Here is a 20,216-nt window from a genome sequence, read left to right as displayed (position 1 = left end):
TATGCATATAAACATGATAATACATTGTGGAATAGCTTGTTAATATACATCAAACGTTATCGATACCATAGCCAAATTTTTATACAGTTGTTTCTAACAACGGTAAAACAGTAATGATGTTTGGTCATTGATTAAAGCAGCTTCTTCGAAATCGTTTACACTTATTAAAATATCAAATACCATAGAGTCGGTTAAAAGTTCAAGATTTAGTTATTGCAGCAGTAGTTAGCATTACTGCAATATCTAACAATAAATTACTTAAATGTAACCGAATATTATATTATGGCTGGGCCAGATGTAATGATATTCTAATATCTACGAATTACACCTTAAAACAATTTATGCTTCTCTTTATATTTGTGATGAATCATTTGTGCGCTAGTTGCGAAATCGATGGCCTTGCTATTCATCATTTCCACCTTATGGGATAATTCGTTTAATTTTTCACCACGCTGAATTGCAGCCTATACAGTATTTGAATATAAAACGTTTATACCCTAAAAGACATACAATGGTGATTGACAGTACTAAGATCAAACCTCTTTTGTTTTACTCATCATAGCTGCAACACCAAAACTGGACTGCTGGATTGTATCTATGTTACCCATATCAGTAACTTTCTTGGCAACACGACTACCTCTTTCGGTTGTAGTACCAACTGATTGGATGATATTGACAATTAAATAGAGCATTGCATATGTATATACACGTCATACATATACATAGAAATGCAATTATAAATTTATCTACTTAAAAATATATTCTAATTGCAGTCGAGTATAGTAAGTACTAACATAGCTTTTTTCTGTCGACTTCAGGATTAGCTTGCCGAAACATAGCAATTAACCCTTTAGATGGTTTTTCAGGCATATCTTTCACCACAAATGGACTTCCTAAGTAACTACCGGTTCTTAAACTAACCAAAAGTACATTATCATCATTATTTCTTTACAACAAAGTACTACAGCAAGCAGAAGTATTTATTATGAATGGTTTACCATTCGTTTCTAATAGTAGCTAATTTCTGAATTTCTGAGGGAGAAGACATAAAAATCACTTGTCCGTCTTTGTTCCATGAAAATGTTTTCATCAATCTACGAAGTAATTACTATGGTTATCATTCAAAAATCTTTATATCTTTATGTTAAAAGCGTTTCAACTAACCTATCGTCTGTATTGGGAAAACACTGCCCTTCCATTAGCAGTCTTAAGGTTGGGAGACTATAGACATAAATCACGCCTGCAGAGCTCACACAAGCGAGGCAAGATTCCTCTATAACACATATTAAAGCAGTTAAAATGTTTACATGATATAATCGCAGTAATGATTGATGCATATATTAGACTTGGCTCAGAAAACGAGATACTTGCTTTTTCCTTTTACAAATACCAACGATGTTTTAACTAAGCTGGCGCCTTCTAGTTGCTTAGGTTTACTAATAATTGTCTGCTGAGGTAATTTCATAATCTGAAACAAAAACATGTAAATACAATCTTATTGTATCATTCAGAATTACTAAGCAATTAATATGTCAATTCACTACAAAATATATATTTATAAGGTACATCATTTGTTAATATGAACATAAATACAATTATTAATCGAATCGAATTCAAGGATTATCGCAGAAGTGTTAACTCAAAACGAATTGTAACCTTGATTTGACTCTCTGTGCATATTACAGCTATATGAACGTCGTCTAAATCATTAGCGTTGTGACTGCCAATTGCACTCTTTCTTGAGGTTTCTAGATGAACAAGAATTAAAAATCTTTATTAACGCCAGCATTGAAAGATCCAACGCCTAGTAAAGGTTCTAATCAAATTTAGTTACTTTTTTCATCCACCCAGTACTCAGTTGGCGCTTCAACAGATCGTCGATTCCTATCAAAGATTGATATCGAGATAATTTTGCCCTTGTCCCTTAGAGCAGTACCTATTTATTTAAAAAATAAAAATCAATTAAAATCCAACAGCTATATCTAAAATTTTTAAACCAATTTAAAAAGATAGTGACCACTAGGGGAGATTATCACAGGCTGTTTCACTCGTTCTACGCCAGTAGGAGGTAAGTTGAGAATAATAACAAGAATGCTTCCGGAACTAGTTCCGATCCATAGAGATGCAGTAGCAGTTGCGTCTAACATATAATATGATAGATTTTTATGAAAACTCACCAACTTAATACAACACCTGATAATAATAACTATTATTATCATAAAGAATTAGCTTATCATCAGCTACTAATAATCATACCTCCTTTGCGTGCATAGGTTTCCAACAGATTTAAGTAACGAACAGTTTCCTTATTATTGCCTTCCCTATCAACACTACATAAGCTTGAACTGCGTGATCTTAAGCTTAAATCTTCATTATCTGTTTCAATCGATGGATTTGATTGGCTTTTACCACTAACTAAAAGCAATATTCATCCCAAAAGTGAGACTTTAGCGTTTCCTAATTACATGGATATATAAAGCTAACCCTAGGACATGATTGCATACCTCTTTTTCCTCCGTACGACCACTTCATTTTCCTTGGAGTGCTGGGACTTGCGCTTCCATTCGATAAGCCGGCTGAAGGAGGCGGAGATTCACCAGCTTTAACATGAGATGAACCAGAAAATACAGGCGAATCTGGGTCACTTTGATCTCGGACATGAAAACTTCCCGGTTTAGGAGTTTTAGGAAGTTGGGAATTATCTGCTAATGCTAATTATTATTATAATAAAACGAAAATTAAGTTAAGTATAAGTTAAAAAGTAAGACATAGAATAATTAAAAGCAATCAAACACTTACCATAAACATCAACAGTTCTAACAGACATTACGCAATGCTTTTGAACTGTATCGATAATTATTAACCCTTTAATATTAGAGAATGCCATTCTGCAGCAAAAGATTGGCAAAAGTTAATAGATTTATATATATCTACTAAAGAAAAGTGATATTAGTAACTTACATGCCAAATCCTGAACTATAACATAAGGAAAGAATGCTGTTACTACCAGGATTTTCCATATCACTACCAGGTTGAGCATTACGACAGATCAAGTCTGCTTGAAAACCAGGAGACTGTTTTATCGGACCTGATCTCAACTTAGCCAGGTGTAAAATATTACTTGTATCGGTGTCAGCCCTCATAGGCATGTGACAATCGTTACCAGTATCACTGACTTGATCTGCTACACTCACATCCATAACCTGCATTTCAAATGATAAAAAATAGAAATAAGTTCTTCTGAAGTATAAAGTTATAGTACATTTTTACGCGTCATAAATAGTACTATGTATTAACAAAAAGTGTGCAAATACTTACCGATAATTCCGCTGTTGTTTCCTTGAAGTTAAACCTGTATAATATTACATAACCAGCGGCTCCTGATACTACGAGTGTACGACTGTTCATACATAAAATAATATCCTGTATTGCATAAGGTTCATCGTCCATCTCACTGCTCTCCTTCACTCTCTCGCGATCAAATATTTTCGTTGTAGAGAACTTAAACATGAACTGAAATGCAACTGAAACGTTTTGATATTGTTGAGTACTAGGTTGAATCTATCAAACACAATATGATTATTGTCTTACTAGCTGTTGCGTCCCAAAATCGTAAAGATCCATCAGAATGTCTAAAAGTTAATGTTATAGAGTCCAATGATGAGTAACTTGTACAGTGCTGATAACGCTCATAAAAATCAAATTAGATCCTTATTGAATTACCCCGTAATAACTAAATCAAGTGAAGAATCTTTGTAAGATTCACCCCAAGTGCCACCTTTCAAGGGCCATTCCTAAATAATAAATTGTTACTACTTGATCAAGGGGTACTGTTCGTATTGTATAATCTCTTATAAAATAATAAAGATTATGTCAGTCAAGTATTGTCATCCACTCTACCGTTTCTGAATAGCTAATACCACTCTTTTTATGCTTCTTTCCAAGCGAATAAAGGCACGTGAACAAATCCACTGGACAGTCAGAATAAAACTGAGTTGACGTAACTGCTGATTCGTGAATATTGATGGTATATGGGATTTTATACGGCGGATAACTAATTGTAGCACAAAATGCGAACAAAAATTATATGAAGATCTTAATATGCCAATTAGCGGTGCATATCTGATCTTACAAATATGACACAGCTAAGACATTAGATACAAATTCGTAACAGATGCGGATATTTCTAATCAAGCTATATACGTATACAACAGGCTATTCCAAGTAGTAAAGCAGACGCTATACATCGACCAAAATTAATGGATGAATTTCCGAGTAAAATGAATTCATATTGCTGTATTATTCCTTTTAAGATATTTATCCTACTTCCATACTTTGGTAATGTTAAGTCGTACACCGCCAAGCCATTTTCAAGTAAAATAGCGACTGCAAATGGATCTTCAAAGTCTAAATAGATATCACGTGCAATCAAAAATGATTAATGTTTTGAAAGTTATAACCTAGAAATTTGATTGGAAAATATATACCATTCGGCCAAGGGCTGCCATATAAACACGTAAAGTCTATAATATCATCTTCCATTTCAAACAAAGTCATTTCTCTTCCTTGCATTATTGTAAAGCACTGATCTCGATTTGGTCGATCTGTGGCAACACCACCGGTAAACATAATGAATGGCTCGCTAAAAAATTTGACAGAAACTATGAATCGTGCACCGTAAAAGTTTTAGATGACATATTAATGCAATTGAAGAGAGCATTTTACCTCCCTTTGCCTTGCACCCAAGCAACCTTGTTAACAATGGTACACGGTTGACATTTATCGGTTTTTGACCAATTTTTAACATGTCCTAAAGAGTTCATATTAATAACTACCATTATTAAATACCAATAAATAACGATGCTAATTTATCCAGTAAAGCAATTAATATAATTCGGATATGTGCATAATGATAAGCACACTGTATAGTAGCTACATCTATCACCCTCTACAGAATTTCGACTAGGACGTAATATTTGATTTAGATGAGGATGTGCTACTTAGTACAATCTATTTAGTTAAGAGCTATGGATCATTTAGTACGAATAAGAAACTAGAGAGACTAGACGCATAAAAAATTTACCTTTTCTAACAAGATATCTTGTAAAAATGCAATTTACAACATGGCAATAAATTGAATTGTAGATTGCACAGTACTTTAATCACTAATACAAGCATTTAAAGAAATGGTTTCACATTCATTTGTTTGCAAGATATGTAGAGATAGATAACCAAAACGTTGCAAATTAACACTGATACTCAAAATATTTAACGAAATAACAATAATACAACAAATATTGAAAGACTAATCTGAAGTGGAGATGGAATATAACATCAATCGTCATTATCAAGCTGCACTACGTACATACATTATGACAAGCTGAGAATATTTCGATTTTTATATCGTATCAATTATCCGCTGTATCATTTATTGTAACGACAAATAGCATTGCCACAAATATCACCAAATACCGAATAGTACACCTACAGTTTTAGTGTTATCGATTCATTTTATTCGATTTAAAACTTTTACTATTTCATACCATGAGGAACTTTAACTTGAATTGGTTTCTTAGTCTTGTTAATATTCCATGTAGTAAGAGTGCCATCAGGATGGCTACACATCAATGTCTTTCCGTCAAAATTCCATGATACTGACATTAGTGCGAGTTGACATTGAATTTTGACAACGGTCTGTTGACTCTTTAAATCCCACAGCGACAACATACCCAATTCAAATCCAATCAGCAACTAAAACAAAACAAATCTTTAACGAGCTACTCAAGCTAAAAATTTACATAGGCTAAACAAAACATTTTACTGTTTAACGAATAAAATTCGACCTAATTAACAAGTACCAACCTTATTACTGTCATCTGGTTTTTCACCTATGTATTTTACACTACCGGGATGAGTGCTGCAAGACCTGCCACCAAGTAAAATATTTTACAAATTCAAGCTCGATAACTCTCAATAATAAACTAAATCATCATTTCTAAGCGTTTTCAAGTTTAAATTGCACTGACTACAGAAAGGCCTAAGAATAGTAATACTTACGTAGTTATGGCTCGATTCCAATAGATAATATATTCTGATATTTCGAAAGTTTCAACGTTCACAATGTATGTATTACCCTTTTTGGAGCCAACATAAAGCCATTTTGATTTTAATGGTACGTAGCAATAGGTGACTCTAGAATAAATACAAACAATCCAATATTCATATAGTTTTCTACGATATCAAAGCAATTAGCAGTCATAGATATCGTGGTGATATCCCATTAACAAATAAAAAATCTTTAAAAGTAAATATTATCAATTTTCGAGAAGATTAGAAATGATGGTTGATCGCTTATCACCACTAGCAGCAAGACAAAAATAAACTATAACAGCAAACATCGATACATAATGTAGTTAATTAATACTACTCTCGAACAATTTGTACCGTGATACATGTTAAACTGTATAAGCAACGAAAATTACAGAATGAGTTATTTACGATTGTTTCTATCTATCTAGACAAACTACATAAAAGTGTAATGGTATATTCAAAATCACACTACCACTTGTACTTTACATTACTTAAGTAAGATCAATACTCTATGCAGTACTATTTATAACTTACTTTTCTTTTTTAAACTTTAGAGAGTGCAACACTGCAGGTCTTTGTTGACGTAAATTCCATAAATGGACAACATCACTTGAAACGCTAATTAGAGCTCCCTAGATTAATATCCACAGTTGCGTTGCATTAAATAACAGAATGCAATAACAACAATTGATCTAGTTTACGTTAAATATTGCGCAATGTCGGATAATATAATCAATGATTATTAGCAATTAATACTGCAACTTCAATTTTCTACAGTAAGCTTCGATAAACATAATGAATGTTTAAAGAAGTTATAAGCGCCAGTAGGTAATAATGGCTATTGAATAATTTGTAAAGTAGCTTTTTTAAATTTTATTTCTACAATGAGATATATGATAAATAAAAGTTATAAATTTTACACCATTAAAGCAGCAAGGCAATACCTCATTCACCATGAAGAGTAATTGATTGATTGCTGTGTCATGCTCATATAGAAGATGGCACTCAATTCCAACCTTACCATACCTGTATTGTTAAAAAGAGATTATAGAGCATGAAAAGTTATGAAGACACAAGGCAATGCAGGAAGTAAAGCATAATCTATTTGTAGGTATTTCAGTAAAATTTGAAGAGTCAGTATCTCGTTCAATGTTATAATATAGCATAAAGAAGAATAATTATCTACAAATTGAATGATAAAACGATACACTTTGATCGCATTATAGAAAGCAAAAGGTTAAAGTGTCACTGCATGGATCAGGGTATAAGCTACAAATTGAATCAAGCTATAGGAATGAATACATTTAAAATTGACGTCTATGTCAAATTTACTCGTTTTCAAGCATACTCTTATCATGAATTAGCTTTTCCCTTATTAAGCAAATCTGGGAATTGTATGAATTGTAGGAATTTTTATGAATGAATAACCCAAATTGCGTGCAGAATAAGCATGTTACGCACTGTCATCTTGGCAAAAGCATCATTCCTACTTTCATTCGTCTACCATTGATTAGTGGTATTAACGGCTTTAAGGTCAAACACTTATAACATATGACGCGATAGCAGTGGGGAAATGTTTCTATACAGTACAGCATTTACTGTATACAAGATGACAACCTTTGGAAATTCAAAAAAAGGGGATCAATGTACGATAGTACGTCCATTACTTTGCGATACAGTCTATACCACGACATGTACACCAATAAACTAAACTGGAATACTATTCAATGTCAAGTACCATTGACGTAAAGTTATCTTGAAAGCACGTAAAAACTGCCGCCTTATCTTCTACTGTGTTCATGTCAACATCATCTATTCTGTCAATAGTAGCCGAGGTAACCAGTCCAGATTGTACGAGAAATTAGCTTGATCAATTGACAATGAACTACTCCAGTTATCATCGTCACGAATGACAATAGTACAGTACAGTTATGAGATTACTTTTCAAAAAGGTCGTCCTATGTTTGAAACACAACCGTAGCCATTTGCATTGTCAATGTCAAAATTAGATTATATTCTCAGAGAATAACTGAACGATTTTGCAAGTATTGCTACTTTATCCAGGCTACCAGTATGTTGTGTATTACTATCATTGCGTAGTACCAGTGGTAATCCGATTGATTTCAGACTATGTTCTAGTCCAATGTTACACCCTTTCATCTCGTTCGGAGTTGTATAGCCTATCCTCGTCTATAGTACATAGGAAAGAAGAAACTTGGTCGATATGTTATGTCTGCACTACAGGATATCTTGAGCATAGCTAATTCACCTGTACCAAATTACGCGTATCACCCACTGTCTCTTCTATCCTTGGTAACGTATCGAAGAGTGGCAAATAGAATCATACTGCAAAGTGGACGATAGTAATACAATCTTCTCTTATGATCACCATCATTATCATTAGCTAAATGATAGGCAACATGGACTCATTTGGATACCGTAGTCAAGGTTTCCAATCACTCGACAGTTGCCATCGCATCCCATCAAACTGCCGCCTCTCTACGCTAATCAGCATATTGTCTAGTATACAGTCACCATTGTCCAGAACAGTAATCCTCTGTAATTCATCAACACTGGCCCACCTGCCAATACTCCACAGTACAGTCCAATCCCATGATTCATACTGTACAAACAGTACTGTACACTGTAGTACTGTACAGTACATGTACAGTACAGTACAGTACAGTACAGTACAGTACTGAGCTGTACGGTGTACTGCACTGTACTTTCGATATGGTGCTTGCATCTCTTATCGTTCTTGTGCGCATGAGTTTTTTGACTGACGGCGATGAGTGAAGCTCAACGCTTTGGACCATGCCTTCAAGCCGACATGAGTCAGCTGATGTGTACACCGACGGTGAATGGACACCGCAATACAATGCCACACTCTAGCATTGAACAAATTGCTTTTAAATATGGCTAAGTATTGAAATGTTATTTCGACTCCGATTCATGCATTGCTAATAAGTCAAGATGGCACTAGAGAAATACCATTCCAAAATGAATGTAGACTGATTACTAGATGCATTCCCTGGATAGATAGAGTACCATAATATGTTATTATCATTAGTCGAGAATCCAGCGCATGTTATTTATAGACGATGGCGTTAAGGTCAACGCGAACAATAAATTGTTCACTCCTCCATCAACAGAAACCAAAGAAACGTAAATACAAAGGAGAACAGCAGAAAAAAATGAATCTTTCTCACTTAGAATGATTCATTTTAGGTCCAAATCCATGTCAAATACATGCCGTATAACAAAGCAATCTTCATAGTCATCTACAGCGATGCATTTCCCAAATTAACTTGGCAAGCACATCACCGACAGAAATGAATTGCAAAAAAAAAAATACCATTCAATTGTTCCTTGAAAATAGCACTGGGCCCACCATGAGCAGATTATACGCTATATCTATCGCACAGTAGTGTATACTTACCTAGCATTATATTTTGCAATATACTGTAAAGAACTACTATCATCTCAAACGCTTGAGTTGCATCAAGGAGTCAAATAATTACCATCAACATACAGTAACGGCGCTGAAATTTCAATACCCATTTGTATTACTGAATACCATTCCCCAAACAAGGACAGTCAATGTCAGTATGACATGATCCATTTGGAATCAATACAGAGAATAGCTCCAAACAAAATAATAATAATTGGCTATACTGTAGAATTAGAAAATAACTGCCGTTTACAGGTATCGTACATTAACTACAGTTCAAGGTAGGACTGGCTACTATATTAGTTCAAAATCGAATTTACAGTACACATATGCAGTAAACAACAAGGTAAGAAATATCTTGTACGCCTATGACGATCCAGTCTATAGACTGTTTTGGATGTTATTCTAGCTATAGTAGTGGGTAATGTATAGCTTCAACTTTGTAAGCTATCCTTGTTGCCTGTTTTGTATTGTAACTAAGAATCATGAATTAGCAATCCTTTCATCTTGCCAATTGGACACTGGACAGTAGATTCATGATAACCATCGAAATGGACTAGTCTGTTGTATAGTACTATAGAAGTCGCGATCATTTCAACAGCCCAATAGCTTGGCCACATCGAATATGAACAAGGAGGCGATTATAACATTTTATCAGTGAAGTATACATGAAGGTTGATTGTGAAAGAAGAGGACTTATCGGTATAAAAAAAAAAATGGACGGCATACTCACAATCGAATAGCTCCAGTTCTCGTTCCAACCGCTAATAAGCTTTGGACAGGATCATAAGCTAGAGTTGTTGGTTGATAGGGGAAGCCATGACAAACAACCTAAATAGTTGTAATTTATTCAAGAAGTTTCATTAGAATAATATTAATATTAAAAGCTAGCACATATAGTTGAGCGAGACATCTTTGTAGAACAGTACATGTGTGATACGCACACAGCAGTATCAAAGATATTAATCATATTTAATTAATTAACAGCAGCTTTTCTATAAGCCATGATCAATACCAAACCATTATCGTATAACGGCCGGTATCTCGTCTATGAAATACGGCATACTGTAGTAAAATAAAATTAATTGCAAAATCGCCCTCTCATACTCAACAATGATAGTGGCAGAGAACATCTAACACTGTATGAAGTCAGAATCTACTCGAAACATCTCCCTTTGTTAGTAATCCATGATGAAAATAGCTACACACTCGATTGCATGGTATAAAGTGACCTTTCAATTATAATACTCCCAACAAATGCTAGATTGACGCAGTCAATGTATAGCAATTACGCGACGTAACAAGAGATTTTAGGATAATTTATTATCATTGTTATGGAGAATCATTTTGTACACTATTCAGTATCCAGTATAAGCAACAAATAAGCGTCTACCGGCGTGATACACCTAGATAGATCAAGTACATTAGAACGCTGTAGACTACTGTCAAAGTCAAATAGATACTAACGAAGTAAAAGCGATAGTGAAAATTAATCCCAAAAAAGCCTAGCCAAAGGTTGAAAAAAGTATCAGCATGTACGAAGATTAGTAATCTTTATACGGTATACTGTACCTAATCAACTCATTTCTGCAATTGAATCGATTGTAAAACAAGCCGAGAATATCATTACTGTGCTATGCCGATAGCGGCGGCGTTAGGATACGTCTGGATAGTGCCAACATCTACAGAAGTGTATGACCAATTAATCCCACTAGAATATTGATGCTCTACGTCATCGGCAACAGTAAATTCATGCAATAATAAACAGTTGAGTTTGTTGCACGAGCACGGCATCCTTTACTGCTTACACGTTCCACTGTACTTGATAAGGCACACACTCCTACACATCTCTCATAAAATCGATCAATCAAAAACTACAACGACTGCCAAAGTTGGACATGAAGTAGGTGTGGAAGAAAAGTTGGCATTAGCAACACTATGTTAGCCATTGGGAAAAGCTGTAGCAATATTCCGTGAAAATGAACGAATTATGTACAGTCGTTGTTTGACTGCAGGTCAGAGTAGGACACAACCAGATCGCAAAAATAGAGATCGAAATGAAAGGTGTAGAATCTGTGCGTGGTAGAAAAAATGTTCTCCTCACCATTGGAATAGTCATGGGGATCTACTGTACTGTATTATTTTTATACCATAATGTACAACGACTTTAAAAGAGGAAGCATCCCTGGATAGGAAGACGATCCAAGTTTTACTTTCAAGCTTTTTTTTTGTATACTAATGAAAATAAAGTACAGTAAACGGAGTGGAAGTCAAGGTAAGGTTGCTGACGGTCACTAAAAGAAAAGCAAATAGAGCACAATAAACAGGCACACCTCAGAATGGTGCTTGACAAATAGAAGTTGAAATTTTATGCCTGTCCCATAATCTATTGTCAATGATGAATATTGCTTGGTAGATTGTCAGTCTTGGAGGCGTAGCAAAATATGAATCTACTTTTCGACTAGTTTAATGGAAGTTGTGGAAAGCAGCGAAGAAGATTATTTATTTCTACATGACAACACAGTTTGGTCCACACCACTCATTGCCTGTGGGGTCTACTACGAGCGTGAGTAAAGTGTTGAAGGCATGTCGACGTACTGTATGGACACTGTCCACTGCTGTACTGGACGTACATAGACAGTACTGTTGTATTCAACGCGTAGACTAAAAAAATGATTGATGGTGAGAAAGTTCGAAGATACTGTAATACTCGGTGTAATCGGTCATCCAAGTTGATTATCAACAAGAAAGACTGATATCAAATTCTATCTGCATCCTCTGTACTAGACAGAGAGAGAAAAATTGCAATGATGAATCAACAACAGGCGACCATGTCCACTGCATCAATTGAACATGGCAAAAGGAATAGTTGACATACCTTTGTGGCACTGAAATCGTCTTCTTCCAGTAACTCCTTAAATTCTAATTTCTCCTCCGGTTTTGGATTTTTTACGGTAAGAATGTTAATTATCCTAGGCCACATACTATGCGATTTATGATTTTCTCTTGACATGAATTATGACTAAAAAATGATCCTTCGCCAATCATCAAAAGATAGGACAACCAAATAGAGTGATTTGTATAGGAGATATCAATGAAAACTCGAGCCGATCTTGTTATGCTTGACTGATGGACTCGCCAGACTGTGATGGATGATGCATATTGAACAGTATCTCTCTACTCATTTGTCTCTCGCTTTACTACTGTCACTGCCAACTAAATGCTGTCAATCGGTAATGTCCTTTACCTTTTATATGCGCATACGTCGTATAATTTTTAATTTGGGATGTTATTCCTTTTTTTTCAGCCAATTTTCTACCGTACTGTCTTGGTCTACAGTACAGTGTATAGTACTGTAGACTAGGACTGTCCTATACAGTACTGTACTCTACAGCCTACAGTCGATAGTACTGTACCCTACTGTACTGTACTGTACTGTTTGACTGCTAGTTTATTACAGTACTTGACTCTACTGTACAGTACAGTGCTGCCGCCCCCCATTCACTGGCTGCAACAAAGGGGGAAAAAACTTCCAATCGACTCATCATAGAGTTAATCAACTACAAGAGAATGGAATTTTCGACATTAATCGATCCTCCGCTTTGTACACTTGTGTCAATGTAGTCCCGTATGGGCAATGGCGCAACAATGAAAGTGTTGTCCCCAGACTAAAGTATTGTGTTGTACTGTAGAGTACATTATAGGGACTGTTTATATACAGGTTGACACAAGATCTGTTGAAAAGTCTAGCCTAGTCAGTAAGTTGCTGTCCGGGTGCGCCAAGTCCGGCAACAATGCTATACAGTATACGGTAGTGTCCGTCACTTGTTCACAGTCCACGGTAATCATTTTCAAATGGACGATATGTTTTTAAAAGTTCAGCATGTACTCCATTAGCCATCAATATTATTATTATTCTTTTGGCCTACTATACTCGTACAAATTGAACAATGGCCGGCCATTCATTGTTTAGCATAACATCCAACCCTAATCTAGGATAAGCAAAATCCAGGCGTCTCCGTACGCGGGTTATCCACATCGTCCAGGGAACTGTCAATAGTGTCAGTCATTTTTCTGTTAAACACTGTACTCACCAACAGCTCATTTTTATCCTCAATTTTCAACTCGAACTTTGAATGAGTCAAATTTGCCGTTAACTACCAGGACAGCTATTACTCCCATGAGATTAGTTACTAGAGTTCAGTCCCCAGGATGACACGAGACGCAGTCCACAGTGAATTACTGGACAGGACAGTACAGTCCAGTACTGTACAATAGAGACTGTACAGTACTGTACGGTACAAAAGGAGGAGTGAATCCGAGTCTTCAACTGATCGATGTACTGTACAGTACTGTACTGTAAAAGAAAAGAAAAACCTCTACAGTACTGTACAGTACTGTACGCTGTCATAACTTCAGCAGGTTCGATTTACTGTATTGTACAAGTATACTCGTGTCGTTTATTTCGAATTAAATTATCCCCAATAATAATAATTTTTAATTTTTATTTGAAAATGAGGGAAATTATTTATTTATACTGTACACTCTCAACGAGTTCCATTCATACTACCTTAGTACGGTTTGCATAAATAAAATTTCAATTCATTGCCGATGAAAAACTTTGCATTTTTTGTAAACAGATTTTCGACCAACGGCAGTATCAATCGAGGTCGTTCATGTATCACCGTGTAACAAATAACAAACGACTGCTGTAGTCTTTTAACTTTCCAACTAATCCTTACAAGTTACAGTCATATGTAATGGATTAAAGTACAAGTAAGAGCACTAGAATCATAGGCCAATACCCAACTAGTCCTTAATAATTCCTTACGGTAAAACGTGCAATCTAAAACTACTGCACATAGCAAGTGTAATTACAATATTCCACAATTAATCACAGTTTGAGGCAATAGTACAGTACTAATACATAGTGTTGTGGATAAAACTTTTCCAAAACATTTCGTTATAATTGACTTATTTTTCTAAATTAAGTAATATTTCATTGAATCCTATTCATTTTACTATTTCAGTTCTGCTCAAAAGCACTTCTATAACGTCATAAATGCTTTTAAAATGAATAAAAGTGAATCATTGTAAATAGATGCACAAGATCAGAAGATCCATATTACAGTAAAAGTCATTATTTTTCGACATTTTCGGCCTATTTGGTCCTTTATGTCCGCTTGTCCGAGACCTACTAGTCATGACGTCACAGAGTACAGTACTGGTACTTGCTCAGCTCGAGCATTAGATTTCGATCAAGCAAGCGGCTATCTAATAGTCACTATCTATTCAGTAGTGCCGCCGATAATTATAATTATATATCAATAATTATAATAATAAATATCCGATGTAGTACACTAATAGTGTTTGTACTCCATTGGATTAGATTGAACAAAATTTTAATTAATTTCACTATTGTGAATCCGTAATAATGTCATTGCAGCAGGCTGAACAAATCAATGATAGTGACGATGACGTCCCAAGACTGTCTGCTAACACTCTCGCAGCCCTACAAGACTTCTACCAAGAGCAATCTCAAGCTCAAGATCAAAATTGCGTTGGTGAGGATTGGGTAAGGAGCATGGTCGTGCAAAAGAGTACAATGCATTTAGTGAATTAATCTTATTGCAAATAAGACTACGGTGTAGTACATCATACTTTGCAAATTGCTACCATACTTAAGTTTCTGCTTTATCCATTACCATGGACTACTAGCACCTCCACAAGTTCATGTTACCGCAACGCTTTTTGAAATAAAATTAAAAGTAATAGTAATGAACGATGTTGTCCTACTTTGCACTTGAATGATACGTACTGTCAAATACTCGTACTTAGACTACGCTAGAATCCTCCACATAGTAATAGCTCAATATTGAAGGGAATTGATAACACTCTATTGGACGCCCAGTCATGACTGAGGTGTTTCCATCGCACTGAAAAATTGATCTTAACAGTAAAGATTTCGCATACTGTCAATCTTTTAATTTTTAAACTAACTTTATTTAAACACGTGTATTGTAAATCTAGCAATTAAGCCAATTTTGGTATGATAACCAAACTGCAGAAACACTAGCCAAAGAAGCGATAAAAGCGAGCAATAATGGAAGGTATGTATTAGGATTCTATCATTATCTTGTCGCTAATACTCGTATGCAACGTTCTTGTCTTGAATACGACATAATGACTTGGCACACACTGTACAACAACCCACTAGAATCTACTACTAATTCTATAATTATCTACGTTGTAAGTACGTTTTGTACTAAGATTGACATACAGCAATAAAATCTCGTAGATTCCATCAGAATGTTAAGATCGTTATCAAGTACTATACTCATCAATAATGTAATGTCTAGCGATAATGAATATTTTGGGTTTTTATTTTTATAGTATAGCTTGTTTAAGTTGCCCTACTTTGTATCGAAAGTTGGTAGAACTCAATCCGGACAATGTGCAATATATAATATTCGAATACGACAAGAGATTTGAGATATATGGCGATGATTTTATTTTCTATGACTACAATGAACCGATGAAGTTTCCTTCTTCTGTTGGTAAAAATTCCTTCGATGTAGTAGTAGCTGATCCGCCATTTCTGACAGAGGAGTGTCTTACAAAGACCGCTTGCAGTATACGTTACCTTACTAAAGACAAAATAATACTTTGTACAGGTAAGTTTCGATAGCAATTATAATGTTATGCCTGCGTATTTAAGCCTAACACTAATATTTAAAGCGCAATCTCCAAATACTTGGATGGCATTGCTAATCGAAAACTATTTTGTCAGTTATTGTAATATCTGCATATTCATAAAAGTAACTTATGCTATGTTATGCGCAGCAAATAGCTCCAATCTACGTATAGGCGTGCAAGAGTGCCTGTGTTCGATATACGCGTATATAATATTGAGCATGGCGTAACAGTACAGAAACTAACGATTAACTTAATTTTGGCAGGTCTAAAGATGCAAACACTTGCGGAACGATTACTGAACTTAAATGTATGCCAATTTAGACCTAAACACGCCAACAAGTTAGGCAATGAATTTGGCAGTTTTACTAATTATGAAACTACATTTTTAAATTAATAAAGTGTCAACTAAAGCTAGCTCCTGCTTAATAATAATTTGTTATACTGTACATTGATGAATCACTGCAGAAGCACGCAATATTACCATATTCTGAAAATAACAACAAGACAGACGTCTAAAACTAATTCTGTTTTACGTCTGATTCAATACCTGTTGAATTGTATAACGTAAATAAAGAATGGCAACAATCCATATCTATACTTATGTGGTTTATTGATTGCACCCGGGTATTTGGTTATATTGCCCGAATTCTCGGAATATATCAAATATACTGCATCAATATCAATCTACGACTCTGCTATATTACAAGCATAAAATTGGAATCTACTGTACTGTACTTTATACATGGAATGTAGGGGAGTGATACATTGATGTTGATCCAACAATTCAGTCCACGAATACCTGCTGGACCCTATACAATGTAGACAACGTTGGCAAAGTACGGTGGCAGAGAAAGGCTCCCGCCTCAGCTAGAGAATATTCCTCTGAAGTACCTTCTACACCTCCAACCACTCTCTCCCTTAAAACTCCCGGCTTTTATGCCATCGACGGTGGATTATAGCATAGGGTGTCTACACCTCCAACCACCCTCTCCCTTAAAAACTCCTCGGCTTTTATACCGTCGACGGTAGATTATAGCACAGGGTGTCTGCAGAGTCTATAGTAAGCCTTCCTAAACTAACACTTACAGCTATTCTATATCATATTTAGTAACCTCTGGTATAAATCTGTTTGTACAGACTGCATGGACTAGGATATACCAGGGACTGCTAAACTACAGTACTAAATGAAGAGAGAAGGGCAGTCAACGACTTTCGTTGTCTAAAAATGTGATGGCTAATTAACCTTTTCTCTGGTTTCTCTGGTCATTATCACTGTTCTCTACATCTATCATTGCACATCAAGACTCTAGATTGGGTTGGTGTGGGCTTATTTTCAGTCATGGTTAAGTGGCTATTAACAGAGACTAACTCAAAATTGTCCCCTGTTGCATAAAAAGAGTTATCACTCCTGCCGTAGAAAGAGATGTTGTCCTTCTAGGACTGAAGTGACAATTTTTATGCACGGCACTGTTATCATGTTGTTTGCGCATATTGTAGTACAGTGCACTGTGGCAACGTCCATTACATACACTGACTGCATGGACTGGGATATAAGTAATACCAGGGACTGCTAAACTACAGTTCTACATGAAAGAGAGAAGGACTATCAACGACTTTCGTTGTCTAAAAATGAGAAGGCTAACCCTGGTTTCTCTGGTCATTTTAACTGTTCTGTACATCTACAATTGCTCACCAGGACTCTAAATTAGGTTGGTGTGGGCTTATTTTCAGCCATGGTTAAGTGGCTATTAACAGGGACTGACTCCATCAAAATTGTCCCCCGTTGCATAAAAGTTATCACCTCTACCGTAGAAAGAGGTGCTGTCCTTCTAGGACAGAAGTGATAATTTTTATGCACGGCCCTGTTATCATGTTGGTTGTACATACTGTAGTATAGTGTACACTGTACAGTACTGTGGCAAAGTCCAACACATAATAATTCATAATAATTAATAATTATTATCATTCTGTGCTTTGACTGTTCTTGCGTGGACATTGGACAGACTCGAGCTACATAAAGTGCAGTATATTTACGTTCGTTTCAGCAATATTTTTTGCCATTTTCTACATCTGAAAACAAAATAAGCACGGTGGACAGTGATATTATTAGCCAATCTCTCGCTCATCGCTTGCTATACTGTAGCAAGAACTACTGGAAATGCTTTTAGTCCTTAATAAGGGTAGCTTTTACTATTCTAGTATTAGCGCAACAAAAGCGAACCCATACGATATAATAGCTGCGCCACATTGTAGAGGACTTGTATAGCATACAATCTACTGTATCATACACTGAAATCCATTGGGAAGCATCACCAGAACGCTGACTTCCTTCAATCACCTTTTGTCCTCATACTCGATAGACTGTGGAATGGCGTCCAGCAAGTTGGCGTGATGATGCAGTGTGCAGCCCTGGATTGGGCTCTCTACACTACATAAGGTTATTCTAGTTGACAAATCATAGCTAAAAAAAGTCAATCATTCCTCTTTACCATGAATGAATGGGTAGTACTGGCCATGTTAGGCCTGATTTTATTTGTTGTTGCAGCCATCATCTATTGGTCACCTCGACCTCAAATCAAAAACTTGGACGATAAATATGTTCTTATTACAGGTTGTGATAGCGGATTCGGCCGAAAGTTATCCATTGAATTAGATCTATGTGGTTGCAATATTATTGCTTGTTGCTTAACTAAACGAGGTGTAGAAGATTTAACAAGCATATGTAGTAATCGTCTTTATCCTATCATAGTCGATGTGACCAACAGTGATGATATTCATCGTGCTGTCGATCTCGTTGGAAAACACTTACCTATGGGGAAAGGCTTATGGGGTATGGTCAATAATGCTGGTATCGCATCCACAGGGGCTATCGAATGGACACCACTATCCAAATTGAGACAAATTTTCAATGTTAATGTTTTTGGTATGGTTGAAATGACCAAAGCAATGCTACCGTTGATTAAAATCGATCAAGGAAGAATTGTCAACTTGGCGAGTATGCTAGGCAGATTTAGTGTGCCTTATTCTGCATCTTACAGCATGTCCAAATTTGCTGTCGAAGCCTTCTCCGATTCATTACGCCGAGAAATGAAACTATTCAATGTATCGGTACACATTATTGAACCTGGTTTTTTCAAGACTCATATATTAGATAATTTAGAAGATGAATTCCTACAACTTTATCATAACTGTAATAGCACAATACGTCAAGATTATGGCGACCATTTTGCAAAAGAAGGTAATCAATCGTTCTTGCTATCATCAATCACTGCCAGTACTTTAGATTACAATACATGTACTGTATACCAATGCATAAAAGAATCTATTCTCCATCATGCATTACTATTAAAATACTTCAAACCAATTGGATACAATTGAGTTTATGATTGAATTGAATCGAAAACAATCTTCGTCGTCTCTTTCTCATTTAGGTGTCAAGAAAATAACTGAATTCAATCGATCCCGTGCTTCCAATAATATCGCTAAAGTAACCAAAGCTATCAAAAATGCCTTATTCTCCCCTAAACCTCGTGAACGATATCTGGTAGGTTTGGAAGCCAATATACTATCCTTAATGGCCTATCTTCCGTCGTTCATTAGTGATCACATTTTGTACATCAGTGGACAATTTCCTGCACCTTGTCGAGCTATTTAAGCCAGTATTCATGTATTTATTTGTCCATTCAAACGTTTCACTATGATTCTTGAGCATTGTTTCAAAGTTCGACATGTAAAAAGTTAAAAGTAATCATTGGTATTCATGATAGTAGAATGAAAGGATGTTTTGTATCTAGTCTATGACAATACTATTCCAAGTTCATAGATAGTTCCTGTTAAAAATGCACATAGACTGCACTTTATAAATTCTTCTCTCTTTGACAAAAACTCATGCACTGTTTACTGTTGCTATTTTTTTTTTCTCTCTCTCTCTCTGTACAGTCAAAATTTTACTATTGGCTGTACATGTGTACAATAAAAG

At 35.6% G+C, this 20,216-nt stretch overlaps 3 protein-coding genes across 3 annotated transcripts; 2 read left to right on the top strand and 1 right to left on the bottom strand.

The window, feature by feature from the left end:
* Positions 1-1,991: 1,991 nt before the first annotated feature.
* On the bottom strand, positions 1,992-10,369 carry TRIADDRAFT_25442 (uncharacterized protein; the record flags this gene model as incomplete). The annotated part of the gene is made up of 18 exons (XM_002112323.1): positions 1,992-2,140; positions 2,257-2,415; positions 2,493-2,636; positions 2,794-2,888; positions 2,962-3,203; positions 3,319-3,524; positions 3,592-3,632; positions 3,724-3,794; positions 3,901-4,054; positions 4,335-4,407; positions 4,488-4,642; positions 4,726-4,810; positions 5,544-5,751; positions 5,863-5,926; positions 6,058-6,192; positions 6,625-6,722; positions 7,035-7,116; positions 10,275-10,369. Coding segments are annotated over 18 exons (2,256 nt in total), but the record flags the coding sequence as incomplete, so codon positions are not given.
* Positions 10,370-14,975: 4,606 nt separating this feature from the next.
* On the top strand, positions 14,976-16,631 carry TRIADDRAFT_25578 (uncharacterized protein; the record flags this gene model as incomplete). The annotated part of the gene is made up of 4 exons (XM_002112752.1): positions 14,976-15,116; positions 15,572-15,651; positions 15,935-16,215; positions 16,501-16,631. The coding sequence occupies 4 exons, from the start codon at positions 14,976-14,978 to the stop codon at positions 16,629-16,631; spliced, it is 633 nt and encodes a 210-aa protein (XP_002112788.1).
* A 2,105-nt stretch (positions 16,632-18,736) lies between these two features.
* TRIADDRAFT_35982 (uncharacterized protein) lies at positions 18,737-20,216 on the top strand. Its single transcript, XM_002112751.1, has 2 exons — positions 18,737-19,475; positions 19,669-20,216. Exons 1-2 carry the CDS (start codon positions 18,752-18,754, stop codon positions 19,890-19,892), a joined length of 948 nt encoding a protein of 315 aa, XP_002112787.1. The 5' UTR covers positions 18,737-18,751; the 3' UTR covers positions 19,893-20,216.

The sequence above is a fragment of the Trichoplax adhaerens genome, genomic scaffold (assembly GCF_000150275.1).
Source record: "Trichoplax adhaerens TRIADscaffold_5 genomic scaffold, whole genome shotgun sequence".
NCBI lineage: Eukaryota > Metazoa > Placozoa > Uniplacotomia > Trichoplacea > Trichoplacidae > Trichoplax > Trichoplax adhaerens.
Note: the sequence above shows the minus strand (reverse complement) of the source record. Positions and strands in the feature narration are given on the sequence as shown.